This window comes from Microtus oregoni, unplaced genomic scaffold (assembly GCF_018167655.1).
Source record: "Microtus oregoni isolate MIOR12 unplaced genomic scaffold, Mior012 000002F_ref0000024, whole genome shotgun sequence".
In the NCBI taxonomy this organism is placed as follows: domain Eukaryota; kingdom Metazoa; phylum Chordata; class Mammalia; order Rodentia; family Cricetidae; genus Microtus; species Microtus oregoni.
In genome coordinates this window covers 67,532,210-67,554,705 of record NW_024543061.1, presented here as the reverse complement: position 1 = coordinate 67,554,705, position 22,496 = coordinate 67,532,210, and the positions used below count along the sequence as shown (strand labels likewise).

General features: G+C 50.1%; 1 protein-coding gene across 1 annotated transcript in view; it reads left to right on the top strand.

The window, feature by feature from the left end:
- Nucleotides 1-2,365: 2,365 nt before the first annotated feature.
- The window catches only part of Prmt8 (protein arginine methyltransferase 8), an 85,250-nt gene continuing 65,119 nt past the window's right edge, over nucleotides 2,366-22,496 (top strand). Inside the window, exon 1 of the mRNA XM_041639903.1 lies at nucleotides 2,366-3,219. Coding sequence (XP_041495837.1) covers nucleotides 3,145-3,219 — 75 coding nt within the window. The 5' untranslated portion in view covers nucleotides 2,366-3,144. The remainder of the gene's footprint in view (nucleotides 3,220-22,496) is intronic.

The window sequence follows — 22,496 nt, the reverse complement described above, 5'->3', positions numbered from 1 at the left end:
AGTGCGAGGAAAATGAGCTAGCGGGCCTTCGGGACCACTTGGCCACAGGACACATCAAACACACAACATGACAAGTGCTGAACGCCTCTGTCATCCTGTGTTTTCTCTTGCCACAAGACTCTCCGAAAGCTTTACAAACAATCTGGTCCAAGCATCAAGGTGACTAAAAATTGAGAACTCAGCAGAAGTCTGGTGGGTTCTGTTGCCTTGTTAAGCCAAGTTCCTGTAATGAACGAGGTACCCAAGAGATGCTCAATCAGTATCATGTGGGATAATTAAACTAACTTGAAAAGAGAGTTTTCTGATACAGAAAAGGGTTGGCTTCTGAGGGGATGGCAAAAAAATAGTCCTTGAAAGGGCCTACTGTGTGTTTTTCAGACAGCATGGATTTTTTTAACCCTAGGAGGTGGGTGTTCAGGCAATTCTTGTTATGTGTATACATGTTTGTATGTGTGTACGGGTGCATGTTGAGGCCTAAGCCTTCTCTCTACCCAGTATTCAAGACTAACAAATCACCAAGTTCCACCTTTCGGTGTGTGAATCTGTAATTAGGCAGGTTGGCAGCAGGGACAGGTGCTCAGCTCCAGGAGGGTCCAGGGAGGGGCGGGAGCATCAGCCATGATAGGTCATACTCATACTTTCCTCTGGCCATTGCAGAGCAACCCGAGTGGCCTAGATCCCTCACTCAGTGACCTAGTCTGGCTTTGAGTTGAAATAGAGAACTCTTGCTGTAAAAACCCAGCTCTCCGTGTCCCTTCCCCATTCCAACAGGAGCGGTGTCTGTACTTGGGGAGAAGCCAAGCACAGCAAAGGATTTCAACAGAGAACTGAGGAAACACCCCCACTGAGGTTCTCATAGCAACATAATCACGTACAGCGGCAGCCTATTTCGGTGGGAGCCTGCTTCAGCGCCCCTCCTCCCCCGTTAGTCAGAGAATGGATGAACAAGCAGAAGGAGTGTGGGGTGGGGACAGTGTTGGGTTGAAAGTCAGGAGGCTGAAGAGCTGGTTTCAGACGCTTCCCCAGCTTGTCAAGGGACCATAGAAAAATGTCTCCTTTTCTGTGATCTAGGGTTCTTAATCTGCAAGAGGACTGGCTCAGTGTGTGGGCGGGGATCTTGCTTTTTCTAGTCTTATTTGATTGTACAAGTACTGAGCCTCTTTTGATCCAACATCGCAGAGTCCTTTGATCTGGGAGAAGATGCTTAGAAAACAGAAGGTACCAGAGGGTAAGAGTCACTCTTTAGATGCACTTATACCCCCGCTCCTCTATACAACTTTTGGAAGAAGGGCAGGATGGTAGTGAAGAAGACCAGGTATTGCCAAAGATCACTCATTTGTGCCCAACTCCAATTTAGGTCTGTGGACTGAGAGGCTGAGGTCATTCATTTGAATTTACTCTTGTTCAGAGCATATAATAAATGTGGTTCAGTTTACCCAAGCTTCTTGCTGCGTTTTCTTTAATCCTTCCCATTCTTCATGGTCTCCTCTTCCTGTGTTTTATTTCTCACCCCCCACAGTGTCTCTTCTCTTTGCTGGAGGATCTGATCTGATGGAGAAATTCATCACGCTGAGTCTGGTTTGGCCCTTTTCCTCAATGGATCCGGGTTAGTTGAGGACAATCACTCTTACACTTCCTGGCTATCAAAGGTTACGATCAGAGTACTCAGGGCATTTGGATCAGATGAGTCAAATGGGGACGGAAATAAAGAGAGCAGAATGTAATGGGGCATCTGTGAGGTCCCTGTCATTGACCTGTGGGGCCGGGAAACCTGAAGTTCAGCTGTCTTTGGGATAGCCAGCTAAAGTGTCCTGAGTGTGGCCTTCTTCCCCCATTGTTCTGTCCCCCAGTGCCTGACAGATGGCCGAAAGGGAGAGAAAAAGCTCTCAGAGTGAAGACAGGAATGCATTGTATAAAAATTCACACCCCCCGCTGCCGCCCAAACTCCCTTAAAAAAGGATCTAGAGAATCCTAATGGGTACGTGACATCCTCACAGCTCTCTCCCATAAAAGGGACTTCAAAATCTGGTGGTGGGGGAGGGGGAAGGAGGGGGGGAGGAGAAATGTGGTCCCAGGGTAGGGGGGCTGTCAGGCAAGACAGAGATAGGGAAGGTAGACCGCACGTCGTTTCATTGACTTGTTTCTGATCGTTCTCCCAAGCCACCTCGAGCGGCCACCTACAACCCAACCGGGTTCTCCTGAGAGGGGTTTGAAGCCCCTCTAGCCTTGGGCTCAGAGAGTGAAGGAAAGGCTAGATAGAGACGGCCTACTCAGTCCTAGAATTGAAGGAGTTAAGGACCCCCCCCCCCCATTCCAGACATCCATCCTTCCACTCCCCAAACCGTAATCCGCGAAGGATCCAGGAATCGCCGGGGGGGGGGGGGGGGGGGGCGGAGAGAACGACGACGAAGACGAGGTGACGGTGGCCGAGTCTTGCCCCGGGTTTGCCTTAGCTAGGAGGTTTCGCACCCGGGCTGAGAACCTCCGACAGCCTCGCGGACGCAGGCTTCCGGGAGCCTGGCGCACGGCCCTGCAGCGTGCGCTCAACCCTAGCCCCCGCGCCAGGTGTGCGCCGCGACAGGAGCGGAGCGGAGCGCAGGCGGCCCCCAGACCCCGCGGTCCCGGGCACGGGGGCGGGCTGGGGGTCCCCGCCGTCAGCGCCCCGCCACCGCCCGCTCCCGCGCACCTCCCACCCCGCCCCCACTCACCCGCTCAGCCCCCGGGAGCGCCGAGCAGGACGCGTGTTGCTTCGCCCAGCGATCGGCAGAAGTTGGGAGAGTTGGCGTCCGCCTCCCGCCTGCCGGACTTCGGAACCGCGGCTACAGCCCGCTAGCCCGCGGAGCCGCCTCCCTCCCGCCCAGCCCGCCGCGCAGAGGAGAGGGGCGCGGAGGGGGTCGCGAGCTAGACCAGAACTTGGAAGTGTGCGAAGGGATGCGAGGCAGATGAAGAGCGAGGAAACGTGAACAAAGTGGCGACCGCAGGAGGGACTCCACGGAGCTCGATTGTCGCCGAGGACGCTCAGGCAGAGGGGCTGGCTGGAGATTTTTTCCCCCTTCCTCTCGCATTCTTTGGCTCTCTTTTAAAGCCATACCAGCCCTCTCTCTTTCTTTACTATCTCGAATCCCCAAACCCTTGCTGGCTCTTATGGGCATGAAACACTCCTCCCGCTGCCTGCTCCTCCGGAGGAAAATGGCGGAGAACGCAGTCGAAAGCACGGAGGTAAGGAGGCGACCGGGCCGGGGCTTTAGGCGACCCTGTCGCCCACCCGGACCCCTGTGTGCCGCGGCTGGTAACTGCTACTACCGCTGCCGAGGTGCCAAACTTTCCCCATTCTACTGTGTCTTTGCCGAGAGAGAGAGAGAAAGAGAGAGAGAGAGAGAGAGAGAGAGAGAGAGAGTAGTGTAGGGGTGGGGGGCGACGGTGCATGTCTCAGCTGCCCCCGCTTGAAAATGTAAAAGTCTTTTTCACCCCCATCACCCTCTCCTGCCACCCGCTGCTCCCTTCCTCCTCCCCCAAGTCCCAGACCCTGGGCAGCCCCGTTCCCTTGCCCCTGTGCACTGAATTCCGATAGTAATCCCGGATCCCGGCTTTACGCAGAGCTGGGGTGGGTTATATTAGGGCCAGGTCTGCTCCCTGCAGTACCTCGACCATCTCTCACCGCTGCTTTGGGATTTACCCTTCAAGCTCGAGGCGGTCCCCAACCTCCGGGTCCCTGCAGCACCGCGGAGAGCTCCCGGCCTCAGGGGGCCGACCTGGTGGCGGTACTCAAGCACCTGCAACCAGGTCCCTCCAGCCCACACCGGGGGTTGGACTGGAGGTCGGCAGTTCAGAAATGCTAAAGGAGAAGCGGGAGCGCGGAACCCGGGGAGGGCTCACCGGCCGCGGCCCCATTCAGCACCAGGGACAGCGCCTGCCGCAGCCGAGCCTGCACATGCGGAGGGGGCTGCCCGCCCTAGGCTGCGGCGCGAAACGGGTCTGAGGCCCCTTGTCCCGCAGCAGCTTTTAAGGAGGCCGCTCTAGCTCCACAAATGATACTCTTGCCCTCCGTCTTCGGCAGCCCTCACGGCAGCCCCTTAACTGCCCTTTCTCTACTCCGGAGTTGGCCCTGATCTTCAGAGAGCCCAGCGGGGCGTTGGGTCCCCAGCAAGTCTGTTCTTTCGTCTCGCTCTGACCCCGCTGTCATTACAGCGGGATGGTTCCTCGGATCTGGGCACCTGTAGTCACGGAGGGAATCGACGTGGGCAGCCCCCTTACCTTCGCGGAGGAACTGAGCGCCGAGGTGGGGGCGGAGTGGGGTGTGTGTGATCATCCCTTATTCGGTGGCAGGAAAAAGACACAGAGCAAACTCCGGGGCTCTATTAATAGCCCGGTGTCTGGTGGGGCTGCCGTACATTTCACATACGGTAACCCATATGCAGCGTGGGGCGGAGATGGGGGTGTGGCGCGGCAAACTGTCCCGGCCTAGCGGGAATGCAAAAACAATGTGAAGACCCTTCCTGGCCTTCTTTCCTAGAGGTCACAACTCATTCCCACCGGACAGTGTAGGCAACAAAGCTTAAGAATCCCCATTTCCTGGGCACTAGAGGCAGCATGCTTCTGGCAGCTGTCTATTTTTTAAATAAACGTGCTCTAGGGCTTGAAAGACAAGGGGCATTCAGCAGCTAATGTTTTTTTCTCCTTGAGTTAGGGCAAAGCCAGCCCGCGTGTCGTTCCTTAGCCCATCCTCTTCCCCACCCCCAGCCCGAGAGCAGACCTTTGAAACCGAGTACAGTATACCCAGCGCTCAACATCGCAGCCGAGCGACTCTCTTCATTCCCCTCCCCCTCCGCCCTTTGATCGCCCACCCGCCCTTTGATCGCCCACCCGAGGAACAGGTTTCTAAAAATAGCTTGGAGTCTCAAGGCCGCGCTCTGGTAAAGTGTTGGACCAGGCACGTAGCAGTCCCTGAAGCTCGGTATCTGTGGCTCTTCCCCTCGGTTTCCCTACCCCACCTTAGTTCTGCTTGTCTTAAAAAAATAATAAAAATAAAATAAAAAAGTTTTCATGGGTCCTGATCTGCCATCACCCGGACTGGCGCGTGGAGTCTGGTACAGACCCGGGTCACATTCCGCAGTGTGCAGTGGTGGTTGCGGTTCTCTCCCTCTCCGTGAGGGTTAAAGGCGTCCGGAGCAGGCAGAGCGATGCGCGACAAGCTATTTTTACTTGCTTCCCCCGCTGCTCCATGCTCCCCCTTCTCAGCAGTCGCACATGCCAGCTCTGCTCAAGGCATCAATGAAAACAGCAGTAGAGGCGGCGGCGGGGGCTGAGGGGGGGGGCAGGGAAAGACAGAGAGACAGAGAGAGACAGAGACAGAGATTGAGAGAGAGAAAAACAGAGAGCAAGAGAAAGACAGAGAGAGGTGGGGGAAGGGGAGGAGGCATAAAGGCAGCTTGGTAGGAAAATACCCAGCTGGGGCCTCTTGGAGGGACAATGAATCAAAGGAGGACAGAGGAGGTTCAGCTCTCAGCAACTTCCTTGGAGAAAGGATGGAACACAGACTTGGTCAAACAAACGTGCCCAGAGAGGCATCCAGGCCTCGTGACTACCGCTTTGGTTTTCCTCCAGGAACGGGCTGTTTTTGGAATAAGCTAGGAGAAAAGCAGTGCTTCCAAAGTGGGGTATTGTGGGGGTGCATTGCTTGCATGTTGCAGGGTTGGCAAGAGCCACCTTGTGAAAATGTGGAGGTCAGGGTGACAATGGTTTCTGCCCAGTCCCTAACTGGCACTCACTCTGTACCAGGAAAAAGTAGACCCCCTCCCCTAAGACCCTAATGGTCTGGCTCTTGTCCTCAAAGAACTTACAAGTTAGTGGACACTCCTGCTGGAGAGCCCTGTTGCATCCTGCCTGGCCTCTGGCTGGTCTTAGCACCCTCCTTCTGTTCTGTCCTCGGACTAAGGCTGTTAAAGAAGCAAAGGCAAATATTTGGTTTTCACTCTATTTGAGGGCACAAAGTAGCCTGAGGTCAGGTAGTGTCTACAGCCATCTGGTGGGCTAAATCAGGCTTGGAACGTGGATTGCCCTCACTTTGGATTCGTTGCTCTTTGCCCTACTCTTGCTATTTCTAGCTAGATGCGGTGTGAATGGGAGTGGATGGGGAGTGGGAGGAGAGGATTACTTTGGAAGGGAAAGAGGCAATGGGGAGGGAGGCTGAGAGGATGGCAGGATGAGAGGGTTTTTTTTTTTTCCATAAGGTAAAGATTTGGAATAAGGTGACAGTCATCAGGCAGGAGTAAGGGGTAAGGGATGTAGCTACTTGTACTGTGACCATAGTCTCCAGGCCCGAAGCCAGGAGAGACCGTAGGGCATGGAGCCTCCAGTGCAAGGCTCTGTGGCTACAGTTGGTCCTGAGTGCACCTTCAATCACTCCGATTTTATCTTCTTAATTCATTCATCTGAGCTGTTTCTGTGTATGGTGTCAGGGAACACTGGGGCAGTACCTGACCTCACTTCCTGCTTCCTCCTGTGCCCTTGCTTCCAAACCTCTTCTCATCAGTCTCCTGTACCCCAGTCAAGCCTCAAACTCTTGAGGGTGACCTTGAACTCCATATCCTTCTGCCTCTACTTTCCCAGCGCTAGGATTATAAGCATGTGACACACTGCATTGGGACTTACCCAGTGCTAAGGATAAACTAAGGGCTTTGTGAGTATTAGGCAGACTCTCTACCAACTGAGCTACATCTTCAGCCTCATGCTGGGGCCTCCTGTGACATCTGCAGAGCCTCCACTCCCACCCTTTGCAACCTACCCTCAGTGCCCAGGGAAGGCCCTTTATCCTGTGCCAGGGCCCTAGCCTTCAGCACCTGGCCATGCTGGTTCAGTCTCCCCATCCTTGATGGCTGGCTTTGGAAAAGATACATCTGCTTTGATAGGGCGGCTCTCTCAAAATTTAGGAGTTGCCCCATTTCCTACAGCGTACCAGGGTTCTTAACATAGTGGGCAAGGCCCTTTAACATCTGGCCCATGGGAGCCTCCAAGATGGCTGAACTTAGGACTGACTGCCTTGTGTCCTTCCCTCCATTCCCTCCATCTAGGAAGCCTCTTCCCATTCTTCTTTTCTAGGGTGGGAGGGAGTCTTCCTCGACCTGCAAGACTCAAATCAAATGTTGCTTCCTCTGGGCAGCCATCCCAGATCTCTCATTTAACCTCTCTCCTTAGGGAGAGCAATCTGTCACTTCTCCTTAGGCGCTTGTGCTGATTGAATCTTGCCTTTCCTATTGCAAGATAATTGTCTTTTATACATATCTGTTTCTCCAACTGGATATGCAACTCTTTTATATGTTTTGTTTTCGGCATGGTATCTGCCTCATAGTAAATAACGTGCTATATTGAATTGATTTGTATAATTATAAGACTTTTTCAAGCCTTCTGACTTTCTGAAAATTGGGGTCCCCATCTCATATTCTTCTGCTGTGCTAGAACTAATGCAGTTCTTTAAAACTCACAGCGGATGAAGATTCTGGAATCCAGATGTTGCAACCACTCAGAGCACTTTGGTACATTCTGGATATTCGCGGTTCTATCCAATGTTTGGTAATCATTGCCTCTTGCTATGGGGTATTCATCTAAAAGAAGATAAATGTATTAATCACAAGAGCCTCTTACAAGCCAGGGAGTCAAAGGGCCCTTCTCTGTTTTTCTTACCGAACTGATTCTTGGTGAAAACCTGATGCATTATTTATGGTTAGTGACTCTTCAATTGGGGATCCATCACCCTAAAGGAGAACACCAGGGCTAGAAAAAACAGTTTTTTGCAATAACCCTTTCCAAGAATGCTTCTTGGATGTTCTGTCGACTTGCTGACCCAGAAAGAGAATCGTCACTGACAGAGGAAGATGCTACAGTGATGACAGAATCTGGGTACCCATGAGCACAGCTGGAGTTACGGGGGTAACTAAGCCAACTTTCCAAGCGCTGTGTAGACTTGTAATGCCATTAGCTTCAGCTTCACTTTCAGCCAAAGTACATGGCCCCATTATCCCAATGTCAGAGAAATGAGAGACAGAAGTAAGAGGCAGGAGGCAGGTGCTTCTCTGAGGATGATCTGCTTCTAGGTCTCTTTCTGAAGAACGTGCCCACCAAATACTTCCTCAGGCCCTGGAGTCAGGTGACTCGGTTTTAAGTCAAGTTCTAGGCTCCCTAGAAGTGTTGCTATGTTAAACCAATAACATGAGGAGATTGCTGTTATGATTAAATACGTTTAGTCTTGTGCTGGGGTTAGGAGTCTGGCTCATTCCTGGCCAGTACTTGGTGTCTGGCGGTTATTCTGCCAGCTTATACAAATTTTGCTAGAAGTTCAGTCTGGGTGGGCTCTCCCTTTTTTACCTCTCTTGTCTAAATGGCCCCTAATTCACAATCCACATTCATATTTCTTTCTTCAGCAAACACTGATTGAGCTTAGGAGATTTAAGAAGATACCCACATGTCTTTCCCCCTGGCAAATCTGGCTTTGTAGAAAGTCCTAAATTGGCTTTTGGCTGTCAAAGAGGGTGAAACACAACACTCCTGTCTCCAATTTGGGAGTGAGCTTCATTTCCTCCTCTTTGCTAACTGCGATGCGAAGTGATTCTCACATACCAGTGTGGAACATGCAGAAATCTGTAAAAACACTACTTACACCTTGGACTGTACTGTGCCAGCAGGGAAGAATTGGGCAGCCTGACAATGTGTGAGCCGCCAAGAGGCTATTGTGTGTATGAGACACAGGGGGCTTCATCCTTGCGAGCTGAAGCAGTCAAAGGATGGACGGGGACCTCCAAAAAAGTTGCTTTGTCATTGCTTTTGCCTCTGAATGCCCTTACCCAAGATGCCTAGCTGCCTACCTGGTGGTCTCTTGTTAAAAGGCTTCAGAGAAAATGGTTCCCCTAGCGTCCCAGTTATCTCTATAGTTGAGAAGTTCTTCCTGGCTTCTGAGCCTGCTCTCTCAGATCGTAATTACAGTTACTTTTGTAAAACTAGGTGATTAGGCTTCTAGCTAAGGGTTTTGCTACTGACTCCAATTTTTTTCTTCTTTTAAAAGAGTCTTATTATGTACCTTGGCTAGCCTGGAACTCATTATGTAGATAAGGCTGGCCTCAAACTCACAGAGCTCCACCTGCCTTTGCCTCCTGAGTGTTGGGATTAAAAGTGTGCTCCACCATGCCAAGCCTGTTAACTTCTTTTATACTTTGTGTTCAAATCCCACCCCCCCTCTCTACTACTCTGAGATCAGGCTTCTAACAGGGGTCATGCAGAGGGGAGCATTTGAGAAGACTCTTCTGTCTGGTATCATTCAGGCCGTTGGCTCTTTCGCACAAGTATCTTTATATATTTCACTTGGTATTAGAATTCTCTTAAACATCATGGCTTTCTTCAGATTTTTAATGGACTACCCATAGGTAAAGATCCATCTCCTGCAAAGTGTTATTTGATAAATGCAAACAGTTTGACCTGCACATTTTCATAATGTCACCATCGTGGAGCTGAAACTCAAATCTAGACAGAGAACAACACCCTTGTATCTCAGAGCAATGATGTTTCTGCCCCTTTAAAGAGAGCATCAAATTTCTGGTCCTGACTTTTTGTTCATGGTTTCTGGTACATCTTGATCCATAGCATCATCCAAAGTGCTATTCTTCTCCATGGAAATTGTGCACAATGAGATCTCCTTCCTCTTCATATGACCTTTAGATGCCCTGTTACACATTCCATCCCATGGGATACTGTGAGATACATGCTATTCCCATTGTGTAGGTTAAGAAGTCAAGGCAAGGATAACTAGTGTGACTTTCTAAGGCCCTGAAACGAGTATGTTCCAAGCCCCTAAACTTTGACTCTTGGTCATCAAAAGCCACATTTTGTCCACTTCATGAGTCTGCAAAGACATGGGGAAAACCAAAGGCAAGAACCAAAAAATGAAAACAAAGGAAGGAAAAATCAATAGGAGAATGAGGACCTGTGGGCTTGGCAGCCCCCTAGAAAAAGTCCTACTTTCCCTTTTCTGGGTCTCCTCCTGTTGTCTCCACTACCATCTTGCCACCTTCACCTCCGAAGTTCTCAGAAATGCCATAGGGCAAACAAGGACATAGCCGAACTTGGAGACCACTATCTCACCCTCCCCCCCCATCCATGCAACTCCTCCTGGAGATTGTGTTGGTGGGCCAGGAAAAAACACTCCTGTCTAATAGAGTGCACCACCTTGGAGGTTAAATTCAAGGCCATCAGGACCACACCTAGACTCTGAGCTAACTGCTGCTTGGTGGGAAGAAGTGAACACTAAAGACTGTTTGTTGGTTGGTTGGTTTTCAAAGATCTTTTTGCTTTCATCACTTGCGTTCCCTAGTGTTGTTGTAGTGGAGAACCACAAACTGTGCGGCTTCAAACGGAATAAATTAGTTCTTTCACAGTTCTGAAGCCAGAAGCTTGCAATCCAGATGCCAACAGAATTGGTTCAGTCTGGAGGTTCTGGTGAGCATCCTCTCTTGTTCCTTCCCCTTCTCTTAGCTTCCTGTGGTTGCCAAGTGTGCTGGGCATTTCCTGGCTTGGAGCTATAGCACACCGGTCTCTGTCTCCATCTTCACAGTAAAAAGCATGTCTTGTCAATTACATTTTGGAAGTGAGGAAATTGCAACTTGCAGTGGTTAACTGTCTTGACCAGGAGTATACAGTTGGTAGGGGGCTGGTAGGTAATGCTCTGAGTTGGAATGTGCTCCACTATTGACACAACGTCTCTCTCTCTCTCTCTCTCTCTCTCTCTCTCTCTCTCTCTCTCCCCCCTTTCTTTTTCTCCATTTCTGCCTCTCCCTCTTGAATATATTATTGGTGCATGTGTGGTGTCTGCTTCACTCAAATGTATGTTGCACATGTGTACATATAGAGACCCGAGGTTTGTATCAAGTGTCTGACTTTATCCCTCGCCCTCCTCCTAAACCTGGAGCTTCCCAATCCAGCAAGATCAACTGGCCAGCGAGCCCAGCTCCCCTTTTAAACTCAGGCGCTGGGGATCCAAAGTCAGGTCCTCACGCGTCCATGACAAGTACTTTGCCAATGTTGCCACCTCCTGACTCTGTCCTCTCTATGGACACTCCTTACCTCAAGCTTGTCTTCCCTTTGCTCTACACCAGCTCCTATCCACCAGATGAACTTGTAGGCATGGGAAAAGCACACACATTTGACATCTGCAAACCTGTAACTGGACTGCAGCGGGTGAGCTCCCCAGGGGGATTTGTTTGGGAGTTGCCAGTACAGTTATTTAAGAGGCAGAGCTGTGAACCCATCAGCAGTGTACTGGCAAGGCTACTCTGGATGGCAAGGGCACAGCCAGTCTCTTGGCATTTACTAACAGTTAAAGAACAGGCTACTGATTGCTTGGCGTTGAGTGAAGGCTGAAGGCAGGCTCTTGGCCTCTCTGGCCAAATTGTGACCGTAGCTATCTGTGGCTTGCCAGCTCTTGCAGGTTCCTCCGTGTATCTGCACCCGGCATTTATCCATGATCTGTAACAGAACTTCATCCCTGAAGGCCATTCTGAGTGGTGAGTGGGTTTGATTACACAAGTACAGTGGTTAGCATGAGGGTTGCGCTAACCAATGAGCTAACAAGCCGTCATTAATCACCTGGCCTTATCAGGTGGAATCTTAAAGTGGGAGCAGACAAACAAAGAGCCTTAGCTGGTGACATCATGCGGTTGGTGCAGCAGAGGCAGGAGCTGAGCAGGTAAGGAAAGGCTCAAGTTTAGGTGGTCCAAGACAGCTGGGGATAAGAATCCAGCGTATATTGTTGCCTTGGGGTGCCCTGGTGGTCACAGGTTGACCTTCTGCACTGGGGGCTCATTCGTTCCTGGAGGGTAAGCACTCTGGTACCTGATAACATCTTTAACAAAAGTGCACTCCCAGAACATCCCCAATAATCTGAGGGAAATAGAGAAGGGAGCATCAGCTGGCCAGACTACAGTGTGCCTGAGGAAGCCTGTCTCCTTAAAACAAATGAAACCAAACCAACCTTCACCTGTTAATTACTGTGTGAGTGTAGCCTTCTCCTTAATGTTCTTAACAGAGAGAAACTGAGGCAAGAGGGGGAGAAGATAAACAGGAGAGAGAGGCCCAGGCTCACAGGATAGATTGGATGGTTAATTAATGAGTTGGACTTCCTCCCCTCTTGCCTATAAATCCCTTAGGAGAAGATTGTGTGTGCTTGGACTGGCCCAAGCTAGTCTAGTTGAGTAGGGCCAAATTGGGCTAATGGCACTACAAAGGGAGTGGCGATTAGCAAATTCATCAATTAGTGCCCTATTTGCCACTGCATTGTGGGAGATAATTTCCCACTAGATGAAGTAAAGTGGTGGCCTTTCAAGACTGGGGCTCCCAGAAAATGAAAGGCTGGGATTCCCGCAGATGCGTTCAATTCAAGGACTCCATCTCTCCCAGACAAGCGGTTATGACAGCAATTCTCTGAAGAGGCTCAATCAGAGAGTCCACAAATGATGACAGCCCAGGACAAAAGTGTAGATAGGATTTTAATTGAGGACTAGCCTTGTTAATATTAACACACGTTCGTCCAACTTTTGCCTCCAGGTGCACGTGTAAATTAGGTAAAGACAGACTAGTTAGCGGCTGAGGGATGTTACACCTGTGTCCCACGCCCGAGCACCAATCTCCTTGTAATAGGATCTCTTTCTATGTCCCTCTGCTCAAATTAGAGCTGAGGGCCTTAGTGTGGAAGAGGAGGGCCCGGGGCATCAGTTTTGAGTTTCCATCCCTGTGGGCTTACAAAGCACATTGTATGGGTGGCATGGAGCGTTACATTTAATAATGACGTTGGACACAAAGTAGCCTTGCAAATGTTATATATATATTTTTTGCTTCCTCTTGGAAATTTACTCGCAGAGCTTTTGTTGTGTTGTTAGTGGCAAATTTAGAGTTCCGAGTGGGAACATTTGCTTCTGATATCCTGGGAGAACTGATGTGAATGAGAGACTCCTGGCAGGCTATGGGAGTGGGGGCTGGGTGTGCTTCTGTAGGGGTCTGTGCACCGCTGTCTGAGGGGGCAGGTACTGTGTTCTGACAACCATGCTCACATCCTTACACACTCATCCTTCCACGCACTCACCGAAGGCATGGGGGCAGTTTTACTTGCTGGATGGAGCTTTGGAGATAGAGGCGGTATCTGAGGTCTCAGCCCGGGGAGCATGTCACATGTGTGGGTCATGGTTAGAATGACTTCAGTTACCTTTCCTGCTTCCATGATAAAGATGCCTGGCAGGAGCAATTTATGGAAGGGGAGGGTTTATTTTGGCTCACAGTTTGAGCCTACAGTCCATCATGGTAGGGAAAGTGGGGGCGGGGAGAGGGGAATGGGAAGGGCTAGAAGGGACAGGGAAAGGCAGGGAAGGGGTGAGGAAGGGCGAGTAGGGATGACTATGAGGCTGCTGGTCACGCAGTGTCCCAGCTGAATGCTGGTGTTCTGTTTGTTTTCTCCTTTTTATTCAGCCCAGGCACCCAGCCCCTGGGATGGTGTCACCCATGTTTAAAACAACCTAGAAACTTCCTTAAGCCTCTCCCAGTGGTGTCTTCCTAGGCGACTCTAGATTCTGTCAAGATGATAGTCAGTGTCACAGGCAGCTGTGAGAACAGCCAAACAGAGAGAGGGCTGAGTTCAGGATTAAGAAGGCGGCTTTGCGGCTTCAAATTTCCGTCACGTGTTATGCGGGTGCAGGGATCTCCCCCAGGGCTGGGGTTTGGGCTGCCTTCTCTTGCTCCCGAGCTTCCTCTAGGTGATCTCATCCTTGCCCTGGCTTCTCCTTGGTTTGTATGTGGTTTGCGTGCAGAGGTTGAATGCATTTGGAAGCTTTGCCCTCGGAATGGTGGGAATGGAAGATGGCCCTTTGAGAGGTGGGGCTGGAGTGCAGATGGTCAAATCACGTGACAGAGGTGAATGAAATTATCTTCGCGAAACCCATTGCTGTGTAGCAGTAATAGAAACAAAGAGGTGGGGCCGACGGGGAGATACTTGAGTCTCATGGCTTTCGCTCAGCACAGGCTATGGCACTACAGTCTCATTCTGTCTGCTGATGTGAGATGAAATGGTTCTTTTCTACTGCCATGTTTTCACCTGCCTTCCGTCAGCAGAGGCCCAGGTAGTACAGCAGCCCAACCTCAAACTCTGACCCTTGAAACTCTGAGCTGTCTCAGTCCCTTTTCCTAGGTAGCCTGCCTCAGGTGTTGTGTGACAGTGTGACACCGAGGACGACAGCTTCCTTTCTGGTTCATCTGCCTCTGCTTCCCAACCTCAGAGTGGCGGCCAAGCTTTCCCCTCCAAGGTCACCCCACATGCCTACAGGATCTCTACACTTAGACGTCTCATTGGAACCCCAGATCTCTTGGGTGTTCACCTCTAGCCTTCCTCTCTTTCCTACAACTCCCGCTTTCTTCTGCTCTGTGTATCTTCATCTTGCTGAATATTAAGTCACCAAAGCTACAGGCCTAGACTCCTCTCTTTTCAACAAGGCCTGGTGTGTGTGTGTGTGTGTGTGTGTTTCATTGGTATGTATGATGTATACATGTGCAGAGGCCAGAGGAAGACAGGTTATGGGATGTCTTTCACTATCCCTTTCTGCCTTATTGCCTTCAGACAAGGTCTCTCACTGCACGGGAGGCTTGCTGGCTAAGGCAACTGGCCAGCAAGCTCTCAGAATCCATTTTCCACCCCCTCCCAGTGTTGTAGTTACAGATGTGCAGACATGCCTGACTTTTACATGTCTGGGTGCTGGGGATTTGAACCCAGGTCTTCATGCTTGCATAAGAAGTGCTTTTACCCATTTGTTCATCTCCCCAGCACCCTTGAAGCTTGTTAGGTACTTGTTACCTCCCGATCCCAAGTCTGTCCTCCATGTTCCAGGCCCCCTGTGATAAGGAGAACACAAGGCTCAGCAAGGACTAGGAGCCAGGATTTTGTCGCTGGTGACTGGGACTGCCTTGCCCTTTGGCCACAACAAGAGATGGTAGAGATAGCCAAAGAGGCCTGGAAAAAATCTGTCCAGAAACAGGGGGCTAAGAGTTTGGACCTAGCAGCTTGCTCCCCCTTGTTGGTCTGTTAACTCTTGCTGCTCTGAGATTAAATGTCGTCAGTCAAGGGATGAGAGCTGAGAGTGTCTCTAACTACAGTCTCACAGTGCCTTTGCACAGGCAAGTGGACATGATACCCACGTCAGTCAATTTCCTTGTCTTTCTGACAGAAACACCAGACATATGGTCAGAAAGGCGTGCTCTGGCTCATAACTTCAGAGGGTGCTGCCCAAAATGGGAAGAAAGACATGGTGGAATAATTCAGGAAGTTTGTGGGAGAGATAGATGGTCATGTCGTGTCATGTCTGGGTCAGGAGGCAAAGAGAACTAACCCGGAAGTAAGAGTCAAATATAACCTTCAGAGTATACCCCCAGCAACCTGCTTCTACTGAACAGAGCCCATGTCCCCAAGGGTCTGTGGCCTCTCACACAGCACCACCAACCAGGGGATCAAGAGTTAAGCATATGAGTCTACAGGGGAGATGCTGTTCAGAAGCCATCAGACTTCTGCTTCTACTTTGGCCCGGGCTTCTTTGCTGCACACCTGCTCTTGGTTCAGCACTGCTTTTTACTCTTTCATCTGCATGGTTAAAAATAGATCCTTGCTACTCTCCGATGTAAGGCAACCCAAACTGCGTGGGCAGCCTGTACGGAGGAGCACTGTGATTTTTGCCGCAGGGCACTCTGGTGGCTTCTCTCGTAGGCTCAGTTGAGCCTGCACCCTGCTCCACTCTCTCAGTGATCCGAGATCCTGAGCACTTCAGGGCTATCCTCCGACTCTCCAGTGGAGGCCACATGATCTGGTGGGGCCGGGGGGGGGGGGCCTGTCCTGAGCCCCAAGGATGAACGGCCTTCTCTTTCTTTTTCATTCATTCTAGTTTCTCTGGTCCCCATGTGATACCAGACACCACGGTCAAAGGAGAGAATCAAGAAGCAGAAGCCATGGTCTGAAGTCTGTGGTTGGAGGCTAGCAGGCAGGGAGCTTGGTGATGTCTCTGCAAAGCAGGCAAGGTGATTCCTGTCTGTCCTGCTCTATGGAGTGGCCCCTTAATAATCAGGGATAATGGCATCAAAAATATTTTGAAAGTGTGCTGTCAGGGAAGGTCAGTGTCCTCCAAGATCTTTAAGCCTTAGTGGGAATTAAATAATTTTAGGATGAGGGTTGTGGAATTCAACACACTGGAGTTAGAGTCCCAGTCGACAACTGTTTATTGTGTGGCTGGCCATTGCTGAGACTATGAGTGTTCTCCAGAGCTCTGTGAAGCCAAGAGTCAGGGCATCTGCGGTTTTCAGCTGTCTCGCCATCATAGTTCCAATGCTAACCCGGCAGAGTGGGTGTCCTCTCGACTGGTTATGCCTGGTTAAGTTCCCTTACATTTTGGCAGGCGAAAGGACCTTTAGACCCGCTCAACACCTTACCCGACAGCAGGGGCTTTTGGAGGTCCTTTCTGGAGTTCCTGTATATTAATCTGTTCTTCCCAGTACAGTTTTCAGTGAATCCCACTGAGCCCCAGGAGAGCATCCATTTCTTTGTGGTGCCGTCTATCAGATCGCCTGCACTTTGTTGTTCCCAGATATCTTTGGAAACCCAGCTCTGGGCTTCTTGCATGTCTTTCCCCAGTACCAGTCCCTTTCAAGCATTCTGACAAAGGGAGCCAGAATCTGAAGAAAGAGAGCATCAAATGTCAGCAGCTTTGGGACTGTCTTTAACAATGGCTGTGAATTTAGTCATGTACCCGGCTGAGGCAGACCCATGTCCTAGCGTATATCCTTCAAGAGGCTTTTATTCCATCTAGCTTCGGATAATGAATACTACATTGTAGCATGTTGCCCTGATGCTTTCCTCCGAGGATCCTAAAGTGACTTAACAGATCTTGGGATCTTTCTCCAGCCTCAGTCCAGAAGGACAAGGAGGACCTGGACAGAGGAGGGGGCAGGGTGGCAGAGGCTGCCCCCTGATGACAAGTTGCCCTGTTCGAGTCAGAGAGTTGGTTTGGGGGCTGGAGATCAGGTGCTGTGGTCATTTTCCAGGCTCTCCTGAACTCACCCTACCTTACTGCTCCCTGCAAGGTCCTGCCTTGTCCCCTCCCGGGGACCAAAGACGTTAGCACCTGGCTGGCTTAGTGTTGGAGCTGGCTGTGGCCCCAGGACCTTCTGACTCATCTTGCCAGAGTTACCAGGAATGCCAGGATTGGGAATGCCAGGGAACAGCCTGGTGCTGCCCACTGCTGCTGCAGAATGGGGTGGGGCAGTTGCTGGCCCAGCCAGTGGAAACTTTCTGACCACATCTGTTTCACTGAAGGCAATGAAGCATGCTGGTCATCTTAAGGCTGCTCCTCCAGTTCCTTTGCGATCTGTCCCCAGGACATCTTTGGGGCTTCCTGTACAGAGCTGACTACACTACCTTTATACCACCCCTCTCCCAGGTCTTCAACAGCCCGGTTTTAGCCCCTGATTGGCTAGGTCTGTCCTGGGGTATCAGCAGCAGCAGGGAAGGAGGAGAGTACAGTCAACTGTGTATCCCCCTGTTCCTTCTCTGTGTGGCCCTTATAAGCCAAGATTTCTTGTACAAACTGGAGTTATTACCTACCTCTCTCCTTAAGGTACATGGGCTCTGAATTCCGGTAACTTCTTTCCTCTCACCTGAGATCCAGGGATCGTTGTGGAGCCCCCACAGCTGTGATGTCCACTAAGCCATGTTGACAAACAGAAATGATGAGTCTCATTCATTCAGCGCACTCTGTTCAGGAAGTAGGCACCTTTCAACACACCAGGCGGCGGTCATCCAGTCTAAATCTTAAATAATCCCTTGAGTGGATATGCATCCTAACTTCAGTTTACAGATGAGGATGAGGTTGTGATCCAGACAGGTTCAGCAGTTTTCCCAGTTGTGGTGTCCACAAAGCTGGTTTCAAGAGAACCAGTTATCTTTCTAGAACCTACGTGGCCCCTGGTTGCCCTGGTGTCCCCAGTCACAGCAACACTTCCTGGAGCCATTAGACTTGTAAGCTCCCCAGAGCGGACCCACTGGATTTAAAAGCTCTAGAGGTAGGGTGAATTATCATCTCCGTAGGTGGATCTCATGGCCACTGGATGGTCAGCCTATGATACTGGACTGCCATCTACATCACCGGTCATCACCCTTCATGGAATCCAATGGCTCCATTATCCACTGACTGGAGCCTAAACGATTCTCTATCCCACTCAGGGGAACAGGCTGTTCTCAGGGTCCACGCATTGCTCTTGGCCTTGGCAGTTTCTTGAAACTTGTATTCATGCTGAAGTCCTGGCTGTCCCTGCGGTTGACTTCTAAGAACTATGTACACGATTCCCCTGGTTTTGTCTTTCTTTGGCGTTTCCCTTAATTACAAATGCAGTGGTGCTAACTGATGGGGAGGCATGGACTAAGCCGGCCCACACATGACTCACATGGCCTCTGGAGGCTGCCATTTAAAGACCAACAGGTGTGTGTTCAGAAGATTAGAGCAAAGAAGTGCAGTCACCCTGCTACCAAAGGTGGGTGGCATCACCTCTGCCTTCTTCCTGTGCTCCTGTCACCCTTGGAAATGCTTATTTGAGTCTTCAGCTTAAAGTATCTAATCTTGTCCCTCCGATTTCAGTAGAGAGGAATCAAAGACCAGAGAGAAGAAAAGTAGGTTCAAGGACACACGCGGAGTCAGGGGTCAAGCTGGGACTAGCTGGCCCAATATGGTCTTTGAGGCCACTGGACCCCTTAGAACAGCCCAAGTAGTAGCTTTCTTCAAGATCTTTTTATGAGTCCAACTAAAGAAAGGTCCTCTGTGGTCATGGAGATGAACGCTGGGTTCTATGATTCATGTACAGGGTCAAAGTCTCCCCAGTTAGGAGAGTGGGGAGGTACTTAATGGAGAGCTCAGAACACTTCCTTGTGGGGTTCAAAAGGAACCTTGGATGGGAAGTGCTCCAGACAGGGTCTGTCATCATTGGCCATTTGTCCCCATGACCACAGAACAGCACTGGCTCTCATATTTCAGGCAAACCACGAGAGGTGCTTTCTTAAGGCTGGAGTCTGGCTTCTCCTACTTCTAACTCTAGGGCCTTGAGTTAGCGAGTAATTTTCTATAGATCGCATTTTCCACCCTGTTCAAAAGATTCGTGTGAGGGTCAGCTGAAGACACGTTAACAAAGCCTTTAGCACAGGGGCTGCTCAGTGAAGGGTGGCTGCCGTTCTGGTTGTGATGGTGACAGCTGCTCCGGGTTGCTAAATGCAGTTAAAACTAAGACATGCCTCTACCCGCCTCTCTTGTGTGTGTGTGTGTGTGTGTGTGTGTGTGTGTGTGTGTGTGTGGTGTGTGGTGTGGTGTAGTGCACATACATCCTTGTGTATCTGAGATGGTTTCATTCTGTAGTCCACTCTAACCTGGACTTACTCTGTAACCCAGGCTGGCTTCAAACTCAGTGCAATTCTCCTGTCTCAAGTCACCCAAGCGCTGGGATTTTAGGTATGTGCTACCATGTCTTTGTCTTTGAGAAGCATACACATTTAGTAGAGATTTGGGGGCTTGGTAAGGAGAGCATCAGTCTAAGGGAAATTATGAAAAGCACAGGAGAGAGCCAAGAGAGGACTTCTAGAGGGGGCTGCTGGGGAAAATGTAAGACTCAGAACCGAGCCTGGTGTGGTGATGTATGCCTGTGATGCCAGTCATCAGTGGGTAGAGGCGGAAGAAGCAGGTGCGCAAGGACATCTCTGGCTACATGGTATGTTCAAAACCAGGGGCGAAAAGACTCAGAATTTAAAGTCAGACTTCACATACTGAGACCTGCAGTGTGGGAAGGAATGAGCTAAAGGCCTGTCCCAGAAGGCTGTGAGCTTGGCTCCCCACCCCAGCCATTTTGAAACACGTCAAAGCCACAGCTCTCTTTTACACAGAGCCGGAGATGCAGCCTTCCTCAGAAGATTGTCTGTGTTCAGTTCGGAGAGGGAATTTCATGATGTCTCTCTGGTGGGGAGGGGACAGTGACATACACTAAAGTGACCCTATTATATTTAACAATTGCCATCTTGACTGCCTTGAAAACTCAGCAGGGCTGCCCAGGTATGAGTTGAGCAGGTAAGTGGACAGCAGAGAGGAAGAAGGTAGTGATTTCAGGCAGAGGGAAGTGCAAAGGCTACAAGGCCTGTCATGGTCTTAGGGGGGCATAGTGAAGGCCAGTGACACCGGGACAGCATTTGAGAAGGGGTTAAGTCCATGAAAGAGCTCAAGGAGTAGGTAGGAGTCAACTTAAAATCTTTGCTAATGAACTCTGTCAGTGTATTTCCTATGACTCCAGTTTCATCTCTGTCCTCAAGGACCTGGCTTTGCTGGAGTGGGGCTTAGTCTAGCTTGGGCATGGAAGAGGCTCCTCTGTCACAACTGTTGGCTGAGAATGTGTCTCTTGGATTCCCTTCCAGCTCCTCTCTGTCCCAGCCCCTTTGGCAACTGGTTTAGGGTTCCCCTCATCCATCCAGGCATCTACCAGGGATTTATCCAACACCCACTCAGTACAAGGCACGGCGCTCAGAACTGGTGTGAAGGTAGAAGAGCCTGGCACTGCCCACAGAGAACTTTCATCTTACGGGGGAGACAGACAACAAACAAGGATGTGAAGGAGCTGAGGGAAACACAGACATGAGAGAGCGGGCGACAGAGGTGGCTGTGTTTGCAGACAGGGCAGCATGGAGACAGTGTTCAGAGAGGTGCAGACACCCATGTGGGAAGAGATGTGAACTGTTGAGTAGTCCGGTGGGAGGACAGTAGCTGATGCTCAGTTCCCGGGGTGAGAAGGAAGCTGTTGCATATGAGGAGCAGCAGGCGGGCCAGGGGTCAAGCAGCCCCAGGGGGCTGCCGAGGATGTAACATCTCAGGTTTTGTAGAGGATGCAGGAGTTTGTATATGTGTTTAGGGCCTCAGCAACCCAAGGCTTGTTAAATGTCCTCCCTACCTTCCTATGTCTTTTCAGCACCAGCTTTACTTCACTTCCTATGGCTACTGTCCCCACCCTTCAGGATCTGAGCCAGTCCCTGGGAAGATGGTCTTTGAAACTGGTCTTTCTTCTCCCCATGCCTTTCAGAGGAGAAGAGGCCTGGGGACCGAGTTCATGCTAAGGTGCTAAGTAGACACCTTAGCTGGGGAGTTTGGAAGCACTAGGAAGGGTGACACTCCTGGGCTCTTAGTCCAAGGCTGGCTCCTTTGAGTGCCTTTAAACCACTTAATGGGATTGCTCTACTTTGCCTTTTTAGTCCATCAGAACTTTTCTCCATATGTTTATAACTTGGCGACATCCACATAGCCACAGCATGTAGATCTTAACCACATGTCAGGCACTACAGCACCAAGCTCGCTCACATCATTCTGACGTTGTCCCTGACATCGTTCCCTGGAACCTTCTTCCTCTTGCAGACAGAAACATTATCCCCCTGACACCACACAGCTCTCACTTCTGCCCAGCCTCCAGCAGCTACTGTCCTAGTATCTGTCGTTATAATATTGATTGCTCCAATTACCCAGACTGGTGGACTGGCCCAGCGTTTGGCGTTTGTGACTGTCTTAGTCTTTTGGCTGCCACGTGTTCAGGATTCCTCTGGGTTGTGGTGTGTATTGAGGTTTCCTTTCTGAGTGTACTTTTTGTTGCATTTGACGGTGCTGGAGATTGAACTCAGGGCATTCTCCATGCAAGGTAAGCCCTCTACTATTGAGCCACACCCCCAGACAGGATTCTCTTCCTTTTTAAAGCTGAATAATAGTCCTTGTGTGCGCGCATCAGCAGGCCCTTGGTTGGTGTTCATATTTTAGCCGTCGTGAATGATTCTGGAATGAATATGGAAGCATCGATGTCTCATTCAGAACCTGCTTTCAGTTATTTTGAGTGCATGCCTAAAAATGAATCACTTCATTATACGTAGTTTTATTTTTAACTTTTTGAGGACCCTCTATAATGTGAGAGCAATACCAGCCTCACCAGCAACACAAGTGCTTCCCTCTCCAGTCTCATTACTGTCTTCTGTGTGACAGCGCAACTCATTGCAGTCTGTTTTTGCTAGTGCTGGGGATGAAACCCAAGACCTTGCTCATGCTGTTTGAGTTTCAATCACTGAGCTGTACTCCCAGCCCCTATATATTTTGATTCATGTTTTGATTTATGTACTAAATAATTATGTCAGGCTTTCTTGATAACTTTTGTAACATTTTAAAAGATGGATAAAAGTATATAGAATTGTATATCCTGTTGATAAAGTGGACATTGGGAAGTGTCCCCTAACATTATCTACCTGGAAGTGGGTGTTGCTATTAGCATGGCTGCTGAACTTTCAGCTCATTGACATCATCTCTCTACGCTTACCCTATTATAACATTAAAATACATTTCAGAAACAAAGCATTCGCTTGTTTTTAAAAGTTCAGT